Genomic DNA, 25,510 nt, shown 5'->3' with positions numbered 1-25,510 from the left:
TGATGGCCGGCGCCTCCCCTCAGGTAACGCTCGGCAGGAGCCCGCCTAAAGTAACGGTCAGCACGCGCCCGCCCTGACGGCCGGCGCCTCCCCTCAGGTAACAGCGCGCGCCCGCCCTGATGGCCGGCGCCTCCCCTCAGGTAACGCTCGGCAGGAGCCCGCCTAAAGTAACGGTCAGCACGCGCCCGCCCTGACGGCCGGCACCTCCCCTCAGGTAACGGTCGGCACGCGCCCGCCCTGACGGCCACGCTGCGCGCCCCTCCCTTCCCCTCAGGCGCGTGCGCCGGCAGGGGCGGGGCCTCACCCGGCAGCGCGTCGGATTCGAACGGCCGTGCCGGGCGGGCGGGAAGGAGCGGTGCGGCGCGGCATGGCGGGCTCGGGGGCTTTGCTCCGCCAGTGCCCGCTGCTGCTGCCTCAGAACCGGGAGGGAACGGCCTACGAGGGCTTCCTCACCGCGCAGGTACTGTGGCCCGCGCGCCGCCTGGCCGGTGGCCGTTACTCCGCGTCAGCCCCCCCCCGCTCCCCTAAGGCCTGCGCTCGCAGGCAGCCGCGGGAGCCGCGTCAGTGTGAGTGGGGAGCGCTTCCCGCCTCGCCCCTTGCCGGGGCCGGCAGCTTCCCGGCCGAGCGCGGAGCCGCCGGGTTTGTGAAGCAGGAAATGCCCGGGAGTGCAGCGGGGCCCCTCAGCTTGCGGTGCCCCCCTGCGCCCGGTTCCCGGCCGTGTGCCGTAGGGGTGCTGTGGGGAGGCGCCCGCGTTCGTGCAGGCGGAATTGCTCTGCTTTGGCGGCGCTGGTGGCTTGTGGGCTGGATTTGTTGTGCTGGCAAATGGTTTTATGGGGCAGATTCAACGTGCCTGCGCTCTTGGCCAAGGGTAAAGGTTGAAGCAAATGACTAATTGTGGGTATTTTCCTTTTACCTGGTGTGTTTGTGAGGTTTCAGCTTAAGTAGCTGCATGATCTCTCTGAGGATCTGGTAAGTTGCAGTGCAGGTAGAAGAATGGCACCTAACACATGTTGAGAGTGGATGCTTTTAAGCCAACTTTGCCATTAGAGGCACTATGTAGTGAGCCATGGCTCATTAAAATATCACATATGCATGTACACACAGAGCACAGAAACAGCTCTTTAACAGGTGTATTTTCATTTAGAAATAACATGAGCTGTGTCACACTTGTGTCTTCAAAAATGTAGTTTTGCAGTCAAAGTTCAGGAAAGTTTTTGGTGACTCTCATACTCAGTTTTTACAAGACATTTGCAAGTGTGTGTTTATATTTGCATTACTCTAACAGCTGCAACTTTTGAAATGCTCTGTGTGTTAGAAAGCATCCTGGAGTTAATGGGAAGGTTAAGATGCGAGTGTGAGCGTTTGTTCTCAGATGTGGTTTTTGGGTTAGGGCTAAGGCCATAATGTAGCAAAGTCTGAGGATATGTGCATAATTTAAGCCGACAGTAAACGTCAGCTTTGGAGGAGTTTGGAAGCAACTGGTGTGCCAAATGTGCAATATTTAGCTCTGAAACGGTATCTTATTTTTGCTTGTGAGCATCACAGAAACACTGAGGTTGAAAGGAACATCTGGAGGTCCTCTAGCAGGGTCAGCTGGAGCAGGTTGCTCAAGGCTATGTCCAGGCATGGAGACTGGGCAACCTCTCGGGCAGCCTGTTCCAGTGTTTGACCACCCTCACTGTTACTGAGCTTTTTTCATTGCATTTAGGTGAAATTTCCTGTACTTCAACTTGTACACATTGCTTCTGCTGTCAGTGTGTGTCACTCAGAGTCTGGCTACACCTTTTTAGTCCTTCTCCATCAGGTATTTGTACACACTGGCAAGATCCCCCTTGAGCCACCTTTTTACCAGGCTAACCAGTCCCAGCTCCCTCAGTCTCTCCTCGTATGAGAGATGCTTCAAGCTCTTATGCACCTTCGTAGCTCTTCACTGGACTAACTCCAGTATGTCCATGCCTTTCTTGTACTGGGCACCCAGCACTCCAGGTGTGCCTCACCAGTGCTGACCAGAGGGGAAGGATCACCCTTCTCGACCTGTTGGAAATGTTCTGCCTAATCCAGCACATGAGGCTGTTGGCCTTTGCTGCAAGGGTGCATTGCTGGCTCGGGGTCAACTTCACGTCCACAAGGACTGCCAGGTCCTTCTCTGCGGAGCTGCCACCAGCGTGTGCTGGTGCACAGGGTGAATCCCCTCCTGGTGCAAAACTTTGCACTTTCTTAAGTTCATGAGGTTCCTGTCAGCCCATTTCCTCAGCCTGTTGAGGTCCCTCTGAATGGTAGTACAATTCCATGGCCTATCAACCACTCCTCTGCCAATTTGCTGAGTGAGGGTGCATCCTGTCCCATCAGCCAGGTCGCTAATGAAGGTCAAATAGCTGATCACAGTCCTTTGAGTCCAACAGTTTGACAAGTTTTCAGTCTACCTCACTGACAGCTTTTCTAGTTCATCCTTCTTCAGTTTGTCTATGAGGATGTTACGGGAAACAGTATTAAAAGCCTTTCTGAAATTGAGATAAAGCATCCACTGTATCAATCATCTGATACAGGAGGAAATCTGGTTTTGCTCTTAACTTCCTGCTGCAGAAATCTCAGAGTTTGTGGACATAATTCAAGGTACGCTGAGTCTGGAATAAGAGTTTTGAGATGAGGTAACTGCTCTTTTCACTTCAGGGAGGAGTTAAACCTACTCACAAACCTTTATTTCAGTTTTATTTTGATCATCCCATAAGAAAGTAGGAGGAGGATTACAAATAGGGACAATTACTGAAATTACAAGTAGGTGGCATTTAGGAACTGCCCCAGATGGATTGCACTAACAAGAAAAAAAAAACATTCAGGTACTTGGGACTGTTTTTGTTTACAGTTTCTAAAACCTTGCTGAAATGTGTTGTGGATCAGTGCCCAGGTTCCTTTTGAGTGTAGTACTTTTAGAATAAGGGTCTGTTTTGACTTTTACTTGAGTTGAAGACAGACTTTTGTGTATTTCAGCATGAATTGGATTGAATTACATTTCTGGGTTTTGTCCAGAGTTGGATAATGTCTATTTTTCTTCGGAAAGGTGTTAGTTTTGCTTTATGAAATGTGATGCACTGAAGAGTTTTTACTGAATGCTGTGAGTCAGAAGTCAAGGGTATTTCAACTCAAGAATTAAAATCAGCATTATTTCTACTTGTCACTCATGCTGCTTTTTTTTCCTAAATAAAGAAATTCTGAATAATATTTCTGAAAGTCAGATAAGACAAACTTTCTTAGTAGCTGATCTTATGGGGAATGATTCCCACAAGTGTCTAGGATTTTTCTTTGCTGACCTTCCTATTAACTAAATGTTTATTTTCAAGGGTAGAGACTTCCATATCAGGATACTGTTACCAATGGATTTTCAACTGAAAAACGCAAGGTAAGATAGTTTGGTGAAAACAATTTGTAAGTGTATGTAACAAAAGTTTGTTTTGATAAAAGCAATGATGGATATGCATATGAATTATTCCTTTTTTCCCAATATCAATGTTGGTAATTAATTCTTATTGGTTTCAACTTAACCTTGCAACAAAATTGTACAGCATCAGTGTTAATAAATGCTGACAATAAACATTGCCTGTATCAAAATATTTTGTTGTTAATTAACTTTGAAACCTGTTGTGATTAATTGGTTGTGTTTATATATAAATCAATGTACTTGGAAAAAGAATGTTCATTGAAATCAGGTTATTTACATGTCACCATTTGGGAAACAGAAAATTCAGTGCGAAGTTCTAAATTTAAGCAATTATGTACTTGATGGCTAGCATAGCTTTTTAAACTTCATTTTCTCTTTCTTGTTAATACGTATTAATTTGCGTTACCCCACTTCTCTTTAAAAGCTCTGTTCCTATTACCGTGAGTGTTTATCACAGTAATATGTGAGGGGTGTGTGTGTTGTGTGTATGCACACATGCCTGGATTAGCCTTTACCGTTGTATTCCATACTTCTGCCTAGGCCAGCCTGCTCTGGGCTGTGAACAGTTGTGCTCGATAGCTTTGTTACATCCTAGGTTGGATACTTAAAACAGCATTATAGGTAACACTGACATTTTCAGGATATCATTTTTAAATATTGGTATATTTTATGAAGTCATATTAGCTTGCAAGAATTATGTTGTTGTTTTTCAGCAAAGAACAGGCTTTTGTAGGTAAATACTTAATTTTTAATGGGCTTTGGGATAGTGACATTTCAAAGTTTTAAATAACTTTGAATATGAAACTCAAAGAAATTTTGAAGTATTGTTTACTTCTTTTGTTTTTTTTTAAGAAAAACTTTTATGTTGTTGTATAGCAGACTTTCTGATCTCTTCTAAAAATCATGTATGGTGAATTTAAAATTAATACAAAATACTGTTTGTCTAGGGTAGAATGTAGCTGGCACCTAAAGAAGATACTGCATGGATATCGGCATATTTTAAAGCAGGTATAGAACTTTTAAAACCATTTCTGTTAAATGTATACTTCTAATAATTCTGAAAAGCTTATACTCACACACCTATTCTGAAAGTGTTAAAGAACTCTCATTGTATAGCCATGATTTCTTTTGAAATGCTTGAGGGTTTGCAGGTCAATCTAAAGAGAGATGGGTAGAATTTAGTAAATAATTTTATTCAAGCTTTATTTTTTTGAAGATTGAGATAGAATGATTTTTAATAAATGGCTGCTGACATTTTACTGTAATTTTTCTTTAATCTCTCAATTAGAAACAGATTGTGGTTTTGTATCTATTTATTTTTTACAAACTGTTCATAATGCAAAGAAGAGAATTCACATTAATTATTGATAGATCTAGCTCATTCTATTTTGTAGCCAGTCAAGGAATCTAAGCTAAACCTCTGTATACCCAGAAGAAACTTTGGAGCAAGGATACAACAGCCTTCCAGTCACAAATAATATTTTGTTTCCGCAAAGTCATCTTTGCCACAAGTGGTAGTTGAGACACTGTATCTCATGGACTGTGCACCCCTTTGTAGAACAAGGGTTGCAAGTTGGGAGTAACGAAAGGTACTGAGCTCAGGAGATACGTAACGCATCTGAAGATAGACAGGGTTCCTTAATCTTGTATAGCATCTAAAAACAGGCAGGTCTGAAGAGTTCTTAAAGAAAATGTCACCAACTAAGAAGCATTTTTGAGTGATTCCAAATCTTCTGTTCTCATTGGTGAAGACTAAAGCCCTCATAAAAGTCTTCATAAATGCATAAAGTGTAAAGTCTTCATAAACTATATAAATGTGTAATGTAACGTGATGTGATGAAGGTGATGGTTAATTTTCCTGTACTCTGGGAGATGTATTCTGTAATCGAAATATTTGAACATGTGGTATACAGTTGGGGTTTTTTTTTGTTAATTGGTTTGAAAATACTAGAAAAATAGTTAGACTAAAATTGTTTACCACTAGAAGTTAAGCATTGAAGAAAATGAACTGATACTGTGTTCCTTCCAGAGGTTGCACAGCTGTCCAGATCTTGTCAGTTTTATGGTGGAGCTGAAAACTGTTTTGGTAAGTGACAGAATATATATGTGGGACGTGGGATGTTCTTATAGCTTTGGTTTTCACTTTCAGTTTTTTACAGTTTACTGTTTGATAGATGGGTTTTTTTTTAAGAGGTGACTTTGTATGTATGCTGTTCGTGTAATATTTGTATAAGTATCCTTTAGGATTTTAAGTGAGTGTATTCTTTGGAAATTGGAGTGTTACAGAAAAATTAAAATCCTGGCAAGGGATCTCAGTATAGAGCCATCCTTTTTACAATGATTTTCCTGGAATTCCTGGTATTATCGAGAAGGTAAAGAATCATACAAAGGCTTATACAGTCAGTGGATTGCTGAAGGTGCTTTGACCTGTGTGACAACCTGACCAATAAATGCAGAAAGCTTTTTTTTTTTTTTATAGTTCAGAGACTGCTGTTTATTCTTTTCTTAAAAGTTTTTCGACTCTGGGATTGAAGAGTAGCAAAGTTTTTAGTTAACAATATGAAAGTGACAATTTCTTCTCTGTTAGTAAAACATTGTTCTATGAGCCTTCTGGGCAAAGAATAGTTGCGTACAACCTGCTTAACTTAGAAACAAAACACAGTAAATATTCTTCAAAACAACAACAAAAATACCCTCCTGGTATTACACTACTGCTCTGTGCTGGGAGTGCCTTTCCTCAGTATTAGTTCGGTCACTGCCAAACTGGATTACACTAAACCAGGCAAAGGCGCTTGGAATGGGACTGAGTAAGAATGTCTACATGTGGCAATTTTGGAATATTTCACAATAGTTGTTGCAGTCTCTTTGCATGGATACACAAGCACTCAGAGAATGCGAATGCAATGAAAGTATAATTAATTCAAAATAGTAAAATAGTGATCCTCAGTGCAGCTAGTAAAAACAACAGAAGACACTGCGGGAGAACTGGGCAGAAATGATTGTTATACTGACTTCATTATTAATTCTATTTATTATTTTATTTAAATGTCATTTATTTTAAATTATTAATAATTTTATTATAAATTTCATTAATTTATTTATTTGCCCTGTAAGCATAATTTTAACTTAAGTACTCTTTTAAAGAACAAGTAGCGCAACATGAATGTGGAATGTATGGTTTGGTTTTGTTTTTCTCTGTAACGTGGCATTACCTTTTTGATAAAAATTTCTTTTTGAGGCATTATGACATACTTGATGAGTGACTGCACCAAAACTTACTCTGTGGGATCCTATGGTGTTAAAACTGAGAAATTGATTTTTTGATTTTTTTTTTTTTTAATAGCTATATAAAGTTGTATATCGCTACTTTAAAATAGTAGGGGGGATTTCATATATGTGTTGTCTTTTGCGGCAGTGGAGCCCAGGAGACAGCTGTGGGCTTAATAGAACCTTCTTTTGAAATGTTCTTTCAGTCAAGATGCTTGACTTCAAATTTATTAGCTGAAAAAGAGGCACATTTGATATTTGCATCTGAAGACTAGGTTGTCAACATCTGTGGAGTTTTTTTAAATTGCAGATGTTTTCGTTACCAGTATCTGAAGTAATTTACCAAACAGCTTCTTTGTCTGCTTTAGCTGGAGGCTATAACAAAACAAATGCAGTGTACAGTTAATTTTACATAAGCTTAATATTTTTGAATGAATTGCAAAAATCACATAACTAAATAGATGCAAAAATATTGAAATATCTCTTAATGATGTTTTTAATGTTCTTTTAAACAGGAAATTGCTTTAAAGAATACACAAGACCTGCATATACCACGGCCGCCGGAATACTACTCCTGTCTTGTCAGAGATCTAGAAATATTGGGTTGGAATAAGTATGTTTATTTTATTTCTTAACAGACATTATCTTTAGAATATCTGTTCTTCTTTTGTATTTGTGAGTTCAACATATCAAATGTACTCATTCTGTTAATTTATCCTGTTCAGAAACTGGTTTTGCTTTAAAAACTCTGTTGCTTTGTTTTTAATTTAAAAAAACCCAACAAACCTGTATCAACTGCCTCATAACTGAGCTGAAAGGTGAGATGCTACTACTAAGAAATCAATTCTTCTTTGACCTATAAACTGTTGGCATAGTAAACATATTTAATACAACTTTTATAGTTCTCCTTTTTCTTCCTTTTTTTCTCCTACTTTGTACAGCTTTTTTTGACTATTCCCTTATGCTATGGTTGACCATCGTGTACCTTTATGCTTTCATAAAAACAGTTCATACATTTTTTAGAACTAGAATAATTATTTTTAAAGAACAGTTCTATCTTGCTCTCTATAGCACAAGGACCTCCTTAGACAAAGGAATAACATAGTTAATCCACAACAAGGTAAATCTACAAAAAAAAATATGTGAGGGGAGAATTTGGAAAGCTGTAAATCCAGAACATCAAAACAGCCAGCTCTTTGCGACACCCACAGCAAGAAACTTACATATACTTTTTTTTGCTACCCAGATGGGTTCAAACAGAGATGAGGGCTGTTGAAAAGCATTCCTTAGTCTCCAAAAACTGTGCAAGCGAACATGTTTGGGGGACCAGGGAGGCACTTCCAAGTAGGAAAAAATATAAACACTAGATTTAGTTTTTCCTAGTGAGTTTTGGGTCATGCTGGAAGCTGACTGCATCCAAATTCAACTGAAAAAAATAAAGGATATTTTGTTTGAGAGAGAATCAAAGCAATAGGCTATGGTTCCTTTAGCTCTGAAGTGAGTTAAGAAGCTCTCAGGTATGGCACAAATTTAGTGTCTTCTAATGGCTTTTATCTAAGGAATATGTAAAGTTTCTAAAAAACAAATTGAAGACATTATTTGCAATGATCTTACACCTCTTTCCTCCTAAACCACTGAAAGTACAAACATTAATGAGGATTGTAAATGGGCAGGCTTCTGTGATTAGATATAATCACTTTGTGATATAGAAAACTTGATTCTTTGACCTAATTTAGGTGTGGGGAAGGGTGAATATGCTTTCATATTCAAATACGTGTACACAAAAGTCACAGTTCAACAGGTTATGAAATTGTACCAAATTTCCAACACTAAGTGCTGTCCTAACAGCTGAGGAGTTCAAAGGAGGATACTTCCTCCATTTTAAGAATATGGAAAAGTACCAGGACAAACCTAATGAGCTGAAGGGGGAGAAAGGACACATGTAGTAGTATTAAGTTATAGGAAAGGCTCTTCTAATACTATCTCATCATCTCGCAAGTTGATTCAATAACCATGTCTTGAGAAGGTAAATTATCGACTATAAAACATTTGTAGTACTCTTATCACCCTCATAAAGGTTGCTAGTATCTCTTAAGTCCATAGTGTGTCATGATCTCCCAAGATGCAATGCATTTCTGCTTGATACTTGCGAAGCTTTTTCATAGAAAGTATCTTCTCCTCTTGCCTTCTCCATTTCCAAGGTAATCCTGCCATTTCGTGCGTTCTCAGTCATTTGTGTGTTATGCTGAATTACTGTACTTCAGAGATTTAACTGAGGCTTTCCATCTTTATGGTCATTCCATTTTTTTCTATGTAATAAAATGATGGAGCCTACAGAGGAATAAAGGTTTATATAACTGACATATCACCTATGTAAACAATTCCTTATTTGACTATACAATCACATGAAGAAGTTCATATGACTTTTACAGCATTGTCCAACTTACTCCAGTCCTACAGAACTGGCCCTTTCACCTCTTCTGACCCAAAGAATGGCAGAGTGATGTTACAGAACAGGTAGCCATAAAGCTGATGAGTTCCTTTTTTGTATCCTAAATGGAAAAATGAATCCTCCTTCATTCCCTGGAGGCAGTTTACTGGTTTTACATTCTGTTGAGAAGAAAGAAGGCTCACTATGAATTTTCGTTCTGGGCATTCTTCAACATGTATGCCCTTTGTGTGAGGAGTTTTTTATTCCTTGGTGTTCCCGTTTGTGAAAAAGTTTGAAAGGGAAAAGAACATTTTACTAGAAACCTCCAGGTACATGGTTTGTAATGAATAATACTTAAAAGGTGTTGTGTTGCTTAGCTTGAGTAGTTGTCTTCTACTAGCAGCTAGTTGCTGAAGTCAAAATTAAGTAAAAGTCCTAAGAATTTCTAGATTGGTCTGGATTGTAGTGGTGCTTCATAGCGGTGATGATCTACATTTTGTACAGTTTTTCTCTGTTATCTCTAAGCTCTGAAAATCACATTTTAAACTGGCTTTGAAAGATACTTTAAATATGAATTCTGAAACTAAAAATATGTTAAAACTTGAATAACAGACAGAACTTGAAAATCATTTTGTGGTGTATCCCTCTCTATATAATTAAACAGGTAGCCATTACTGGTGCTCTTAACACCTTTTCCATATGCTTCCATTTTTTTTTAAAGTTTGTCTAATTTACCCTGTCAATAAAACTGAATGTGAAGGTTCTTTACAGATATGATTGAACATAATAATATTGTCACTATATTTTTAGAATAATGGTGTGCATATATTTTAAATCTATGTAGGCACACACATAACCTAAAATAATCCATACCTTTCTGGCACCTCAAGAGTGAAGTGGTCCAAACAAGATGACTGTCAGAACAGATAATTTTAAATCCTAAACACCTTGACAGCATCCCTTTAATTTTTCTGTTCTCTTTTGCTATCCAGCCTCACAGTGCAGTGATGATGCAAGCACCAGTTATGCTTTGTTTTGGACACTGCTGTGTATTTCATTGCAGTAACCATTCTGTGCCTTAGCTGCTGGTTGAGGATTTCCCCACCCCAGGCAACAGTAGACGGAGGGGTGGGATATAGATAGTTTCTTATCTCTATAAAACTCTGTGATATAATTTTGAGGTAAAGTTGGAACAAAGCGGGAATAATGATTTTTTTTCCAGTTAGAGGAAAAATGCTCTAATTCTTTCTAAATAAATCGAATTTAATTGACTACAGTTGAATTACACTTTTATCAAGACTTGTATTTCTTTCAACTGTTGTAGAGAAAAGGAACGTCAAAATACCCCCAGGAATCTGTAGGACTATTTAATATTGCATTAAAGTTAATTAGCATTAAACATGAAATAATATATCTCTCTCCCTACTTACTGCCACTACTGCTTTTTCCGTCTGTATTTTTCAGCTCCCTCATATTGAGCCTATGTCATTTATGTAGATCATTTTTTCTTTTTTTCACTTCCTTCCCAGGAATGTGCACACCCTTTGGTGTATGTCTACTTTTTTCTTGTACAGGCTTCTACAACTCCATTGCCAGTTTCACTTGAAAGAGAACCATTTTTCCCAGCATGCTGGCTCGAGTGACTGGGCTAGTGTGTAATGGTTTAAAAAAAATGTTACTTAGGTCAGCAAGCAGATGCTTTCATTGAACTCTGATAGGCCTTTCCATCAGTCTGGGTGATAAGTTGTACAATAATCTCGGACTGCTTTTTATCTTTACACAAGAATGGCATAGTAAAAGTGCCAAAATATCCACAAGCCCAGTTCACTGGTAAATATATGGAGAAGTTGGAATCTTTTTGGCAGTTGTTGAAGCTACTCAGCAGAACATATTTCTAGAGAACAATGCATTTTACAATTGTATTCATCTTCATTGTTGTGGGAAGCACAAATCAGTGACATCTTAAGCAAAGAGTCAGGGATTATGTCAGAAGTTTTAAAACTTATTTACATTTAGTATGTACCTGCTACTTGCTTGGGTGCATGTATACTGTGTAAAACTGTCATGAAAGGAAGGCAAATCATCATAAATAACTCATTTTGTACCTGTTTAGGCACTGCTTTCTGCAGAAAATCAATTTCAGAATATGAACCAATATCCACTGAATTTTCCACAATAATAATATTGATAATAAAAGAGAACTTCATTGAAGAGAAAAGCAAATCAAGAGCATAAAAGTCTCATACAGTAAGAAACTGCAGAAATGGATCAAAGATTTGACAGGAAGTTTAATGTGTACATAAGTAGAGGCTGACAGGAACATGCTGTGTGTGTCAAAGGTTCCGGTGATGGAAAACTGAAACACAGTGCTCACTGACCACAGCATGAGCCTTGACACACATTGTAAATAACCCGAAGATATATGACTGCATTAAGCAGTAGACTGGTGTATTAACAGCAGTAAATCTAGAACAGCAGAAATGGTTGGCATATAGGGCTTCCTCTGATTAATATTTGTAACAGACTAATAAAAGTATTGCAGACATTTCAAACTGTACTTCTTACAACGCTGTTAGAGTTTTGTTTTCTCTTTCAGAGTCACGTTTGTGGATACTGGTCTTTCCACAGTCAAGCTAAAAGCTGAAGACTCTTGTGGTCGACAGCATCTCATCACTCTGAAGTTAAATGCAAAGGTGAGTTTATGTGAGAGAAAATATTTTAAGGCTTCCTTGAAATAAATGGATTTCTCTTAATCATAAGGATTTTAGAGAGTTGGTTTGTTAGTATGTCTGTTTTGCAAGATAATGGTGGGGGGGTTTTTGAGAATTTTTTTTTTATATAAAGTAGAGTTTTCAGATTTTAACTATGTTTAAATTTAATATTGCATTACAGTTAGCGGTAAGAATCTTTTCACATGAAACTGTGCATCACATGAAAAACACTTTATGATATTGCAGTTGTTTTACTGGATTACAGACAAAGCCATCTGGGAGACTTTCATTCATTATCACTCCATCCAGAGACTATGCATATAACAAGAATTAGAGGATGCTGGGTTGCTTCTTTAGCAAGTCTTACTGTTAAAGCTAGAGATATAAAGATTTATGAAAAACTGACTACGGAAGTGAGTTCCTTATGTTAAAAAAATTATTTCTTTTTAGTCTAAATAATTGATTGATTTTGACAGTGCTTGCAAAGCAAATCCATGGCGTGTGCGGAAGCAGAAAAATTTTAATTCTTAGAATTAAGGTACTTAGAATTGAGCTCAAATGGCAATGTTTCTTCATAGAATTTCTCATTTCAAGACACAAATCTCATATCAGAAACTATGAATATCCAGGCTGTATGGTGACAGTGGAATGGTGATAGCTGTTGTCTTCAGAAGATCAGTCTAGGGGAAAAAGTGCATCCAAAAGTGTCTAAATGTTGTTGTTTGGGACTGTCCTTGGTCCATCATCTGGACTAATAATTTTGAAGGGATGAGGAGTGGGCATGGTATTGTAAGATTAAATTTCACCTTCACAAACATCCTATATTCCTTTAAATACCAGGAGGTTTTTAGTTTTACATAAGACAAGCTTATTTTACCTTAGAGGGGGAAAAAGGAGCCTGTGGAAAAAGTACTGTTTGGGAAATAAGGTTGCTGAAGTGGATTTTAAAAAAAGAGTAAAACTATCCTACATGCATAGAGTAATGAATGCATAATTAATTTGCTAGTCAGTCCAGTATTAAATGCATTGATGGAAAAAATATATCAGGAAGTACAATTACAGTCTATTTAACACGCGAGGAGAGTAACCAGACTGTATTTCACTGTTTATAAGGAAGCTGCTATCCCATACTTAGGATGCCACTAGAAATTAAGTGCAGCCTGTTGCCCCTAAGTTTTTTCTTGATTTTATGGCGATTGAAGTAAAGTATCTTAAGTATTTGGAAGTATAAAAGTGTAGAAAAAAATTACAACGCAATACCCGTTTTTACCAAGCAGCTGCCACAGTCAAACACTATTGCACTTAGGCGTTGGCTGGTTCTGTTTAGCCTTAACTTATCACTGTACTGTAAGGGGAATCAAGATTGCCCTTTTCTGTTCTTGTAAAAATTTGTGTATTTTCTTTATAGTGATAAAATATCTGAAGTTGAGACTCCTAATAGCAGAAGAAAGCACCGTCTAACAACTAGGGATACAGTGTAATAAAGAAACTAGATTATCCAACCTATCTGTTCTAATGAGTAATCATCAATCTTCTTTTTTTTCTTTTTTGTTTTCAAGTTGATTGTTATGATGAAGGATCAATTGCTTGTCCTTTTTAAACCACGTCTGGCATTTCAACTTGCCACCGGAGAAAATTCATATGTGAAACGTGGTTTAGGTGACATGGGGATTTGATTTTCCTTCATATACGTATCTAATACACTCGAAAAGACTTTGCTGAAGTATTTTTGAAGGGATTTCTTTTGATAACCTGCTTTAATAAAAGCATGCTTATTTTTGTTATGCTGTTTCTTTGATTAAGGTTAGTGTGTGAGCTAAACCTCTCCTCCTCAGCATGTATCAATGGCTCTTGTCTGCATTCTGGCAGATGGGTTTGTTCAGCCTTTTCCTCATGGATACCATACAGTGAAATGACTTTATAAGCCTGCCAACAATGTTTTCAGGAAGAAACTCTTCAATAAGTGATTTAGGACATTCTTTTTCATAAGGTGTATTGAGATAATCCCCTAAATATTCCTTTGCTGTCATTCTGAACGGTTTGGATGTGTTTTGAGGACTTTTCCTTAATGCGTTGTCAAATGTTTCCACCCGTTATCCTTGTCTTAATGTGCTTTGTGTTAGGAACTGTCCTTTCAAAACACTTGCTCTCTATAAACGGCAGTTGTAAAGCGGCTAGGAAACTTGGGGCGGTCGATTTAAACCTGGAAGAATTGAGAATGGTCATATCATGGTTAGGTGTGTCAGCCAAATCACGTGCTACGCAGTTTTGACTTTTGTAAATAATTAGGCTTAATCCTCATAAGAGGGTATATTGTTTAATGCTCAGATTACATTTTGTGAAATAGTTTTCCGATTTATTTGATTGAAAATGCCTGGTCCAGAAATCTTTAGTCATTTATTTAAATTGTGAATGGATAGAGAAGTTTACTGAAAACAAAGCGTGCATCTTTGCAAGTATAAAGCCAAATACATTAGGTTTTATTTGTCAGATTTCATTTTGTATTGCATGAGAAGTGGGTTGGGTGCTTGCCATTTCAGATCCCAAGAATTCAAATTGGCCACTGCAAGAATTTGCGCGCCCTGGAGTAATCAAGATGATTTGGTAATTATCTGAATGATTTGGCAAGGGTTATGAAAATACTTTTTCTAGATAAAGTTAGCTGTATGCTCAGAAATACAATACAAATGTTTTGTTTAATAATTGCTTAAATTGTTCTGAGGAATAATAGGATGATTTCTGACATATACAATTGAATGTAACTGTAATAACATATAATGTCATTGATATGCTGTGGTATAGTATTTTAAAACACTGTCTCCTGGGGAATCACTCACCTTATTTTATGTAGGATTTCAGTCTGCAAGGTCTAAAAAAATTATGTACACATGTACAGAATCATTGTCGCATAGTTCTTGGCAATTATCTGGTGCACAGTACAATATTGTGCTCTTAAAGAAAATTTGACTAAAAATGCAGGGGAAAAGTGCTGCAGGTTTTTTGGTTTGGTTTGTTCTTTTTTTTTAAGTAATATAAAGTTAGTAGAACCTGTTTGCAAGCACTTATTCAAAGGCACCCTACAAAAGACTGCATAAAACGAATTTACTTACCAAGACAGTAAACACATAATTGGCTAGTGCTGCTGGGATTTAAACCAATCCTACGGAAGAAATTGTTCTTAGTTTGTTCTAGGCATACATTTATACATTGAAAACAAGTTTATTTCTATGCAAGCATTGAAGTGTTTTATGAAAAATACCTGCAATACACAACCACTAACACTGCAATGCCTACAAGAACAGTAACGCTACAATAAAAGAAACTAACAGCTTTTGTGGATATATACATTTCTAAGTTGTAACCACCTCCTGTTCAAATCAGTTGTTTCGCTTCTCTTGCTCTGTCGCTGTTATTTAACTTGTCTGCCGCTGATTTGATAAAAAGACAGAGCACAAGGTATTAGAGATGCAGGAGTTGTCTTCAGAAAGTGGATACCTAACAGAAACCACAAATGAAGGCGCATTAAAAAGCAAGTTTAAACAAATAAAATGTGAAATCCATAAATCCACTAGATTATTATGAAAATCGAAGCAATGAAGAATGGGTGCTCTAGGGAAGCTATGTCTCTTTTTTGCTCTTTGCCATAGAGAACAGTTTATTTGTACTTAGATGTTTCTTTCCTTTGCTACTTTATTTTTCAGAAAATACCTTTTTTTTTTTTTTCCCCCAGATTTCATATTGGATGCTGAACAGCAATAGATTTACTAGCGTAATGAATAGTCAGTGGTTATTTTTGAAGTTGTCAAACCTTTTATTTTTATAGCTTCAGTTTTCTTAATACAGCTAATTTTTTTTTCCTCATTGATACCTTTAAATTTGGGATGAGAGATGAGGAGCTGTTTTAATTTTGGGTGTATGTTCATTCATCTCTTTCGAAATAGTTATGTACTTATCTGATTACTTTCAGTTTCAAAACAAAAAATGTTGCCAGTCAGGGCAAATATTTTAGTTTAAATGAAAATTAGTTCTGGACTCATGAAAGGGTGGTTGGTTTTTGGTGTTTTGTTTTTTTTTTAAACTTTCCTATCCAGTAAATACAAAAAAATACAGGTAAATGAGGAGAAATTTTTTTAAAATATTTTGGGTTTTGTCCAAAGTTCTTTTTTAATGTGTCTTTGTGAACACTGAACAGAGAAAACTCTGATTCTCCTGCCTTTACTAAAAACTGATATATAAAAACTGTTTACATGTAGATTTCTTCTTTAAATGATAATTAATATTCATAACTGTTTCTGAAAATGCTTTACATGCTGTTTCCTCTAAGAGCCAAGTTCTCAAGATGCTTGAAGTGCTCAAATTTTTGTTATCAAATTTGGCAGCTGAGTATCAGTCTGACTTTAAAGCACTTAAAAAAGAAAAAAAATTAAAACCTGTATTTTCTTTCCCTCCCTCAGTATCCAACAGAACCACCGGATTGCCTTGTGGATTTTCCTGTTCAGTTTGCAGTTTCTTGGATGCCACAGGTAAACTGCTGTACCATACATCTTTTTTTAATGGCTGAGCTACATATGCAATATGTAGGAGGTAGTGAGGGGCTGGATGTCATTTTTTAACTCCAGCTTTTTTTCCTGTGTGCGTTTTACCTTTACACATGCTTATGTAAACGTAATAATCCTGAACTCCATATTCCTTATGATAGCGTTTTAAATATTTTCCTTGCCATATGGATATACCTTGCATGTCATATGCTTTGCACTCATACTGTCTGTTTTTTTCTTAAGCTGTTCGTATGGCTGAAATATCTTTAGGAATTATATTGGGAAAATACATGCATGAGAAACGATTGTCTTATAGAAAAGCAGCACCCTCTGAAGTTGACAGACATTAAAAAAAAGGCAGTCCCCCAGTTTGTTATCCTATAGTTTTCATAACATACTAAAACTTTTTTCAGTTACGATCAAAGGAACAACAGGAAAGTATGTGACAGAAATCTGATTTCATAGTTTAACTGATTTTGTTAATATAAAGAACCAAGAGCCGTTGTCTTTTTTAGTCTCTCTTGCATTATTTCATGTATCTTTTTTCCTTAATAGAGCATGTGTACTTGATTAAATGGATTTAAATGTGACCATTTAGATGTAAGATAATTTGAATTATCTCTAGAAAATAGTTATGTTTCATTTCATTTAATTCAGGAAAATAGATTTTACATAAATGATTGCATTTCATAATTCTAACTCTCACGAGGATTTCTACCCATCAATAAAGCCTGTCTTTATGGTACTAAATTTACATAGGGAACATGGCTGAAAGGTTGCATCAGAATGATTTTAAGATGGGCATATAATTTTGACTGCAACGCTTAAGGTTCTGTGTGTCACCTCAGATCCTCTAATAGGAGAGCTTGAGGAAATGACTGCAAGAATGGACTGTTTCAAACGAAAAATGTATTTAGTTTCACATGTAGTTTTAGGTTTTGATTCTCTGGTATGGTTTGGAACAATTTAAACAGATGATGTTTTTCCCTTACATTATGCTGGATTCCATGTACTACAGGCAGGATTTGAAGTACTGTTTCTAACCTCAAACTTTATACATACTTTTAATAGTATTTTATTAATTTTACAGCCTTGAAATTTATGTTGCCTCAAATCAACAACATTTCAAATATCCTTGACAGTCATTGCATCTCTGTGTTTACTGTTAGTAATTTTAAAGCTACTAGCTGGACTTATGTTTTAATAAAATGTTCTTGAAAAACATGATATGAGCAGCCTTCTCTGACAAGTTAAAGATGAGAGCAAATATATTAATATTGACACTACAACCAAGTAAAAATCTAATGTTAAAAATATGACACTATAATCCTTGAGATCTTAAAATCATTTTACAGTTAGAATTACCTGTGAACTATTTGAAAACATGAACAATAGATGTTTGTATGTAACTGAAGACCCTGTTTTGAAATCATGAGATACTAATTCTAGCTGCAGATAGGCTGCTATAGTGCTGAACCAAATACCAGCACCCAGGGCATTGTGCTGATAGAAATGCTTTAGTTGTACAGTCTGTTTTGACGACTGACCTTATCTGTGTGGCTGATGTGAACCTAACACTTCTGGGAAAAAATGTGTGTAGTAATTGTGTAAATTGTTTTTATTTTCAAAATGCATGGAAATCATTGCAGTGAGCTGTCTTCACACCGTGGTAAAATAAGGGTTAAGCTTAGATAATGCTGAAACACCACTGGTAGCAGAATTTAGTGGTTGAAAATTTTGGTTCCTATACCTATTTTCTAGTGAAATAACATGAAGTTTTGGTACTGATAGGTCTTAAATTTTAATTATTTGTTGCTCGTCTTAAATGTAAAAACTGACAAGGCTTAACAAAAATTATGCAATTGCACTATGAGAATATAAACTCCTATAAAAGAAAATATAAATAGATTTCAGGTAATTGATTTTTTTTTCCCTCACTTCCCCTGTGTGTGCTGTTGCGTATTTCAGGTTCTTTTCAGTGCTTGTGGACTTTAAACTTGAGAGGTTGTTGGGTGGTTGGTTTTTTTCCCCGCCCCCCCACCCCCGTATAATAATAGACATGGCTTTATGGCATCCATATTAAAAATGGGTAATTTTCCTTATGGTCCCTGTCTTCCTGCTGGGTTGATAATGTTTTGATGTATTTTTCTTTTGCTCTGATGAGAGGTCTGCTGCTGCTGCTCTGACATATTCATTTGGATGAATAATTATAACTCGCACAATGTCAAGCTGAAGATGGTAGGGTTTTGTGCGTCATGACAAGCCTAGTAGCCAGTGCAGGTGTCTCACAGCATGATCAGCAACAGCCAGTGTATTCTGGCTCAGAGGAGACATTTTAGAGTAGTAAGAAATCAGCACCAAGGGCAATGCTGCTGCTGCTGCTACTGTTATAAGTGCCAAATAAATGCAGAGTGCTTCTCAATGACAAGTGCAAGAACATCTCCTTATTTCAGTTCTGTCCTTTTTCTCAATAACCAGATAAATGTGCTGTCTCCACATTTTAGCATACACTGTAAGCATGGTTCTGCAGCTTCAGTGCATCTATATTCTGCTGCCCTCGCAGCAGGGTATTGTTTCTGTGCTGACCACTGCCCACCTGGTTGGCTACATGAAGGTCACGAGAGTGGAAATTAATGACTAATGAGGTCACGCAGCCAGCCAACAGTGAAACAGGAATACAAGATTCAGAAGGTATAGTGGTATGAATGAGATTATTCTTTGGTTATTTTGATGAAAACACAATAAAATGCATCATAATTGTTCTTTTTCATGGACACCAGATTTATATGCATCTATAAATACAAAAGATGGAGGTGGATGACAAGGCACTATATAAAGATTTCAGAGTGTTGTGTCTCAATTTGATTTGTGCTAAGGAGGGGGAAATTGTTAAACTACTCTTTGTGAGAAATAAACAGTTTCCAAACAAATCTAAAGAATCATAAATTATTTAGGTGATACAGGTGGATGGATTTTCCATCCAACAACTGTTCACTAAATTGTATTCTATCTATGAACTCATAAAGGGCAAGCAGGTAACAGCACCTGTAGTTTAGGCTACTTTACCTTTTCCATTAGGAGGCTTTGCAGTTGTTTTTATTTCGGATAAGCAAATTTTGTGTTAGGAAGAATTTTAGCAAAAAAACCTCAGAATAAAGATCACATTTTAATCTTTTTTTTTTTAAATAAATTTTAATAAATTGTGCTGTATTTACCTTAATTAGAACATTCTTACTACCAGTTGATTAATATTTAGTTCATGAAGGATCTGGAGCACGTGCTTGAAATTTGGCAGAATAGCCATATAGGCATATAGCACTTAAGCGTTACAGAAAGGCTTTGTGGATTTTATGGCAGATGCAGACTCAAGGCTTCCTCTTCATTCTTCCCAGCCTCTGTGGCTCTAGAAATAAGAACCAAGGGTAGAGTGACTTTTTTTCCATTCCTCCTTATTCCTTTAATTGAATGAAACAGTGTATAGGCAACAGGGCTAAACTTGGGGAAGTGTTTGCATTGCAATGAAGTAAAAAAAGAGGGGAAGAATTGGCACGAGAAGCTACCAGTGATGAGATGGAGAAGAGAGTGCAGAGGATAGAAATGGAAACAAAAATGGTGCAAAACTACACCAGACTCTCTCCTGGTGGAATAGAAGGTTGTTCCCGTCGGAAACAGGTCTGGAATATCTGATTTTCACTGACCAAAGTGCGTGCTTCATCTCCTACCACCTGTTGAAACCAGTTGGAGGATACATACAGTCTGATAGCACCGAGGTAACATGTGGTCAAAGTTTTCTAAAACTGCTGGGGAACCATCAAGGTTTCTATGTTTACATGTCTGTTTTCCTGTTAACCAATTTAACCCAGTCGCTACAAACACCTGTTTTCAGAAGTTAAGATCACAGAATCACAGCCCTGTGAATTAACATTAAATTGCTGTTCAGTCCAAAGGACTGTGTTGGTACAGCTTGTATCAGTCTATATCAGATTTTTGCCTCATCGAGCCTTGAATAACTGGGACTTTGAGGCTGAATATATGCTTTGTTGAGAGAGAAAGCTGTCTGTGCTGAGAGTCACTTACAGTGCCTTTTCACAAGTCATCACTAATTGTATTCTTTGTTTTCTAAGCTCAATACTTGATATTTGAAAAATCTGGAGAAGTGTTGAGTGTTTATGAGTATGGTCACGGGAGGGGATGCTCTAATAAAAACAGTCCTCTTAAAGCCGGATGAAGGGATCTCAGGCTGAGTATTTCAGTCTCTTATTTTTCCATATGAAAACTCAGAATGAGGCCACCTAATCTGAAAATGCGCTTTGATGCTAAACTCAGTAAAGTTTTTGGGCTGCTCAGTTGCTGTGGTGGTCATTAGAGCTGAAGGGAACGGGATCATTAAATCATCCAGCGTATCTCTGTCAGAACCTTACCAAGCTCCCACTTGAAAGTACTGAGGTGTCGTGGGACTGTAAGGCTTTCTCAGTGCTGTAATGGAGAGGAACCCGGCTCCAGCTACTGATTTTTCATGAATTCAGATTTGATGGGTCCTTCAACCAGCGCTAGCTCTAGGGATCTTGTACAGCTACCACAGCGCAGAGAATAGGAGGCACTAATCACAGCTCCTCTTAACGCTGTTTTGCTAGTCTAAACCAGTAGAACTTTTCTGACGTTGTCTAATGGTGGAGACTCTGTTCCTCATCTTAGAACCTTCTTTGTCCCAGCTCTGGTTGGTTTGGTTGGTTAAGGTCTGGTCGGAATCACGTGCGGTGTTTCAGCTTGGCCTGCACCCTCACTAGTGCCTTCTGCACTGGCTTGGGTAACGCGGGGTCAGCCCAGGGACCCGGGACCCCAGCTATGGAGGGGTCACGTTCCAGCCAGGGCAATAGGTGTCGGCGATCCCCGGGGGGGTCAAGTTAGCACAGGCCGTGCTATCCACTTGGGCCAAAACTGCAGTAAGGTTTCGTGACTGTTCTAGTGCTAGTAGTTCCTTACCTCTGCTAGCTGGTCATTGCTACTCATACGGGCAGCTGGTGTCAGTGTCCTCAGTAGTTAGAAATAAAACGCAAGGTTTCTATTAAACATTACAAATAGCTTCATTTTGGTTTAAGTTGCTGTGAAAGATTAAACTGCCACAATGTTCTTTGTTTTTATAACGGCTGTTTTGCCTGATGAGTGTGGAAAGCTAACGGATACAGAGGATGGAGTACCCAGTTTGGGTTTGCTAGTGGGTTTTAGTCAGGGCAGCCAGGGATGGTATCCTGAATTATGAATGTATTATTTTTCCAAAGAATATTTGACATATTTCATAGAAATTCTAATGCATTTGCACAAAGGTTACCAAGAAACAAAGAGTTTGTGATGTTTGACGTTATTAACGACTCTCTTGGTGTAGCGTAGACGAAAGCACGATAGCAGTCTTTTCTCAAAGTGTTTGGCAACGACGAAAAATTAGTTGGTTAATCAAATAAAAAGGAATGTTACAGTTTTCATGGTTTGCATGACAAGCATGTGATGTATTTAAATAGCTATAGATGCATTTATGTATATAGCAGGAGACAGCTGGCAACATCAATGAAGCATGCAAATAAGATCAAATGAACAGTGCATTAAAAAAAAAGATTTAACTACCTTTTTAAGGAACATCATTGAAAAATTACAATTAGTATTAAAATTAATTGGATTTCAAAACTTATCTGTGGGTTATAATCCCTTGATGTTTCTTTTTTTCTAGTGAAACCCTTTGAATTCCCGGAAGATAAAGATAAAAATGATTATTAGAGGATTTATCTGTATGTGATATAGAAAAATGTGAAAAAATCAAAATGGAAAGCAACTGTTGCAAGTACCAGAAAATTATGCTATTAATTTAAGTGTCATCAGAGCACAAAAGATCACATTTCAGGACTGTGTGAAAATTATTAAAATACTGGAAATAATAGTACTTAAGATGAAGATATTATACTCTAAGATGTGGTTAAGTGACTGACACTATTATATCACTTCAGGTATTACAAAAGTAACAAAATGCTTTTAAAGATAATAAGCGTTACATTTTGAGATTGGCAGTATTCACACTTTTCTGCTTAAGTGCTTTTCTACTTTAATATAATTTAATAACAGCAGGAAAAAAAGTACCCTTTTATTTCTAAGCTACACCATTTCTTTCTAAAATATGTATGCGTAAAATATAAAAACTTATTACATATACAAATCATATTCCTTCATCTGACAATGTTCGTATAATTTGCTTCTTATTGTCGAGGTGAGAAAGGAAGAACATAATTACTGAAGATGAAAGGAGACCCTTCCCTGTATATTTTGTGTTATTTATAGAAAAATACTTCTTTAAGAACTGATCACATGCTTTGCTTTTTCTTTTTGACCCCAAGAACTTGTTCCCAGGCCAAAACATATCTGAAATATTTTCGTTATCTTTTGGGGTTTTTAAAACGAACTTTACCATCTCTTTATTCTAATCGAAGGAGCCTTGTCAGTTCTCTCCTCTTCTTCCTGCTTTTTACTCACGCATTTAATTGTTCAGTTGTGTTCTGGGTAAATTATTTCAAAATACCCTTTGGTGCTCCCAAATGATTCCTCTTTTTCTACTCTTGAGTTTCCCACTACGACACAATTTAGAAAAGAAGTTATCTGGGAAGAGTTTGTCTCCAAGACGCTTCCCCCCACCCTCGATCTCCCTTCTGCTGCCTTTGCCTACTTTCTTGACACCTTCACTTTTTTTGCTGTCGCAGCTTCATCTCTCCCCAGGAAGCCCCGTTCTGATGGCTCCTTGTTCTCCTCCTGGTCTGTTCCCGACACGTCCCAGTTCCTCCACTGATTCAGTCTGACGTCAGGCTCAAAACCCATATGGGGAATTACTCCAACCAGAACTCATCTCTTTCCTCCTCGTGCATTCTTCACCTCCTTTCGGTTCCCTACATCCATGTTTTGTACCCTCTGGGCATCTGCGTTCGGGAAGGTGTTAACTTGACTGCTGAGTGCTTTCTCTACTTGAAGAAGTCTTTCCCTGTAGAAATACTTCGTTTCAGCTCAGTGATGATTTTAGAAAGACTCCTTTTGCATTGCTGTTCTGTATATTGTCCTGTATAATGAAAGATTTTTCTGATTCCATCTAATCCACTCTCAAATAGTGAAATCCCTTGAGTGTAATCCTCTGATCATTAGGTGGTTTCTCCTTCTCTTACCGTACTCACATTGCTTGAAATCTAATGTTAAGTACCTGGTTTTATACCGCTTCATTTTGAGATAATTATGACATTGTTAGGCTATATTTCTTAGAGTCTTTAGAAGAATAAATAAGCTACTTTAGTTAGTGGGTATTTCTGCGTATTTATATGTGGTACCACTGCCATGTTGCTCAGCTGAAGTAGAGACAAAATATCAGAATGTTAGAAGTTTAATAGTAGATAATGATGATTTTTGCTTTAATTTTACAGTAGTTCGTTACAAGTTACAATGCAAATTAACAGTTGTTATCAGTTTCCAGAAAAGCTTTCTGAAAAGGAGCATAGATCACTATCAAATCCAGGTGTGATATATGTATACCACAACGTTAGAACTACCAGGATTAGGGAACTTCTGTTGTCCTCAGGATACAGCTCTTCTTTGTGTTGCTTCAACTGAAAAACTGTGAGGTTCAGTGTTTTATGGTACCATGATACAACTGGATACATACTAGATTTTAACACTTCTTAAATTACCTGCACTTTGTTTTTTAAATACTCTATGTGGCTGTAGAAACTCGATACAATTTATTTCAATTTCTTCTTTTCTTAGAACTCCTTAATAGACATTTATAATCAGTTCCTGGCGGCATTAGAATCGCTGAAAGAATTCTGGGACGCCATGGATGAAATTGATGGGAAGACGTGGGTGCTTGAGCCAGAAAACCCCACACGGAGTGCTACAACAAGAAGAATTGCAATAGGTATGAAAAGATTTGAAGGAATACAGTGAGTCTGAGAAGTAAAACTCGAGGTGCTGTTTTGCTTTGCTTATCTAATCAGATGGTGCTTGTTGGAGTTAGGGAAATGAAAGGTAGCACTTAGAACCAGCAAGATACAACGCTTATTTTGTGTATTAAAAAAAAATAACCTTGCACAGAATACTGAACTTGTTTAGGAAATGAATTACAGCTTTATGGTGTTACATAAAATGAAAGTTTCTGCAAGAAAATATTGTGTATTTGTAAATTATGAACACGTAACTGTCAAAACTGGAGGATTTGCATTATAACTCTAGAAAAATCAGGATTTGTAAAAAGTCAGCTTAGATGAAGCCCTTCTCTCATTCAGAAATTGCAGATTTTTTAACAGTCTGTTACTTTAGATTGATCCTGTCCTGGGAGAGTGAAAGGAGCATTAGAGTGCAGTCAAAAGGGAAAAAAGGGGGTTCAGAGAGGCAGGTGGGAAGGACAAAGAAATAAGAGAAGAGAGGAAATTAGAGGCTTACGGTATTAACCCTCTGAAAAAGTACCTTAATTCATATGCTGATGTCTGGCATTTTAAGGTCTTTATATATATAGGATAAGGAGTCTTGTAATTGCAGAGGAGAAACTTGCCACTGTCAGAGGGTAGAGATACAGGGGAAAATGTCGTCTTTGAAAGAAGACTTCTGATTTTTAGCTGAAATCCAAACTACCAATAGCCTATTGTAGAAATCTGAGCACATACAGTGGACCAAAGCAGACTGAAGTTGTCCCCAAAACCTGCAGAAAGACTGATTGCCCACGGTGAGGAAGGAAAGGAGCTAGTGGGGTGCTGAGGCGGCTCCTTCATTGGGGGTGGAGGAAAGGGCAGAAAAAGGTCAGCAATGGGCTAAAATGACCCGGGTTGGAAAACACTTTCGGGGTTTTTTGTGTGTGTGCGGCCAGGGTGGCTTTATCTTGGTTCTGCTGTACTTTGACCCAGAGCAATGAAAAGGAAAGCGAAGCCTCAAAAAGCGCCTCACAGCAGATCCCTGGAGGGCAGTATGAGGCTTAGAGCCCTGTGTTGTTGGTCACAATCTTCAGTTACGGACTTTTATTTCCTTCATTCCAATTTCTTCAAGGAGGGCAAGCCTAACATACCCCTTTGTTACAGAATTATTGGGTTTCACCTGTTTTTATTTAGAAGAGAAT

General features: G+C 37.6%; 1 protein-coding gene across 2 annotated transcripts in view; it reads left to right on the top strand.

Moving 5' to 3' along the window:
* Positions 1 to 367: 367 nt before the first annotated feature.
* FANCL (FA complementation group L) overlaps positions 368 to 25,510 on the top strand; it is a 29,080-nt gene continuing 3,937 nt past the window's right edge. Inside the window, exons 1-9 of one of the 2 annotated variants that reach the window (XM_068420736.1) lie at positions 368 to 460; positions 3,339 to 3,397; positions 4,384 to 4,444; positions 5,466 to 5,522; positions 7,219 to 7,316; positions 11,731 to 11,827; positions 16,300 to 16,375; positions 19,426 to 19,433; positions 24,169 to 24,319. In XM_068420736.1, the coding sequence (XP_068276837.1) occupies positions 368 to 460; positions 3,339 to 3,397; positions 4,384 to 4,444; positions 5,466 to 5,522; positions 7,219 to 7,316; positions 11,731 to 11,827; positions 16,300 to 16,375; positions 19,426 to 19,433; positions 24,169 to 24,319 (700 nt within the window). The remainder of the gene's footprint in view (positions 461 to 3,338; positions 3,398 to 4,383; positions 4,445 to 5,465; positions 5,523 to 7,218; positions 7,317 to 11,730; positions 11,828 to 16,299; positions 16,376 to 19,425; positions 19,434 to 24,168; positions 24,320 to 25,510) is intronic. The other variant, XM_068420652.1, reaches the window with a different exon arrangement.

Source organism: Nyctibius grandis, chromosome 1, assembly GCF_013368605.1.
Source record: "Nyctibius grandis isolate bNycGra1 chromosome 1, bNycGra1.pri, whole genome shotgun sequence".
Lineage (NCBI taxonomy): Eukaryota > Metazoa > Chordata > Aves > Nyctibiiformes > Nyctibiidae > Nyctibius > Nyctibius grandis.
The sequence above is the reverse complement of the archived record's forward strand: the minus strand, read 5'-3'. Positions and strand labels throughout refer to the sequence as shown.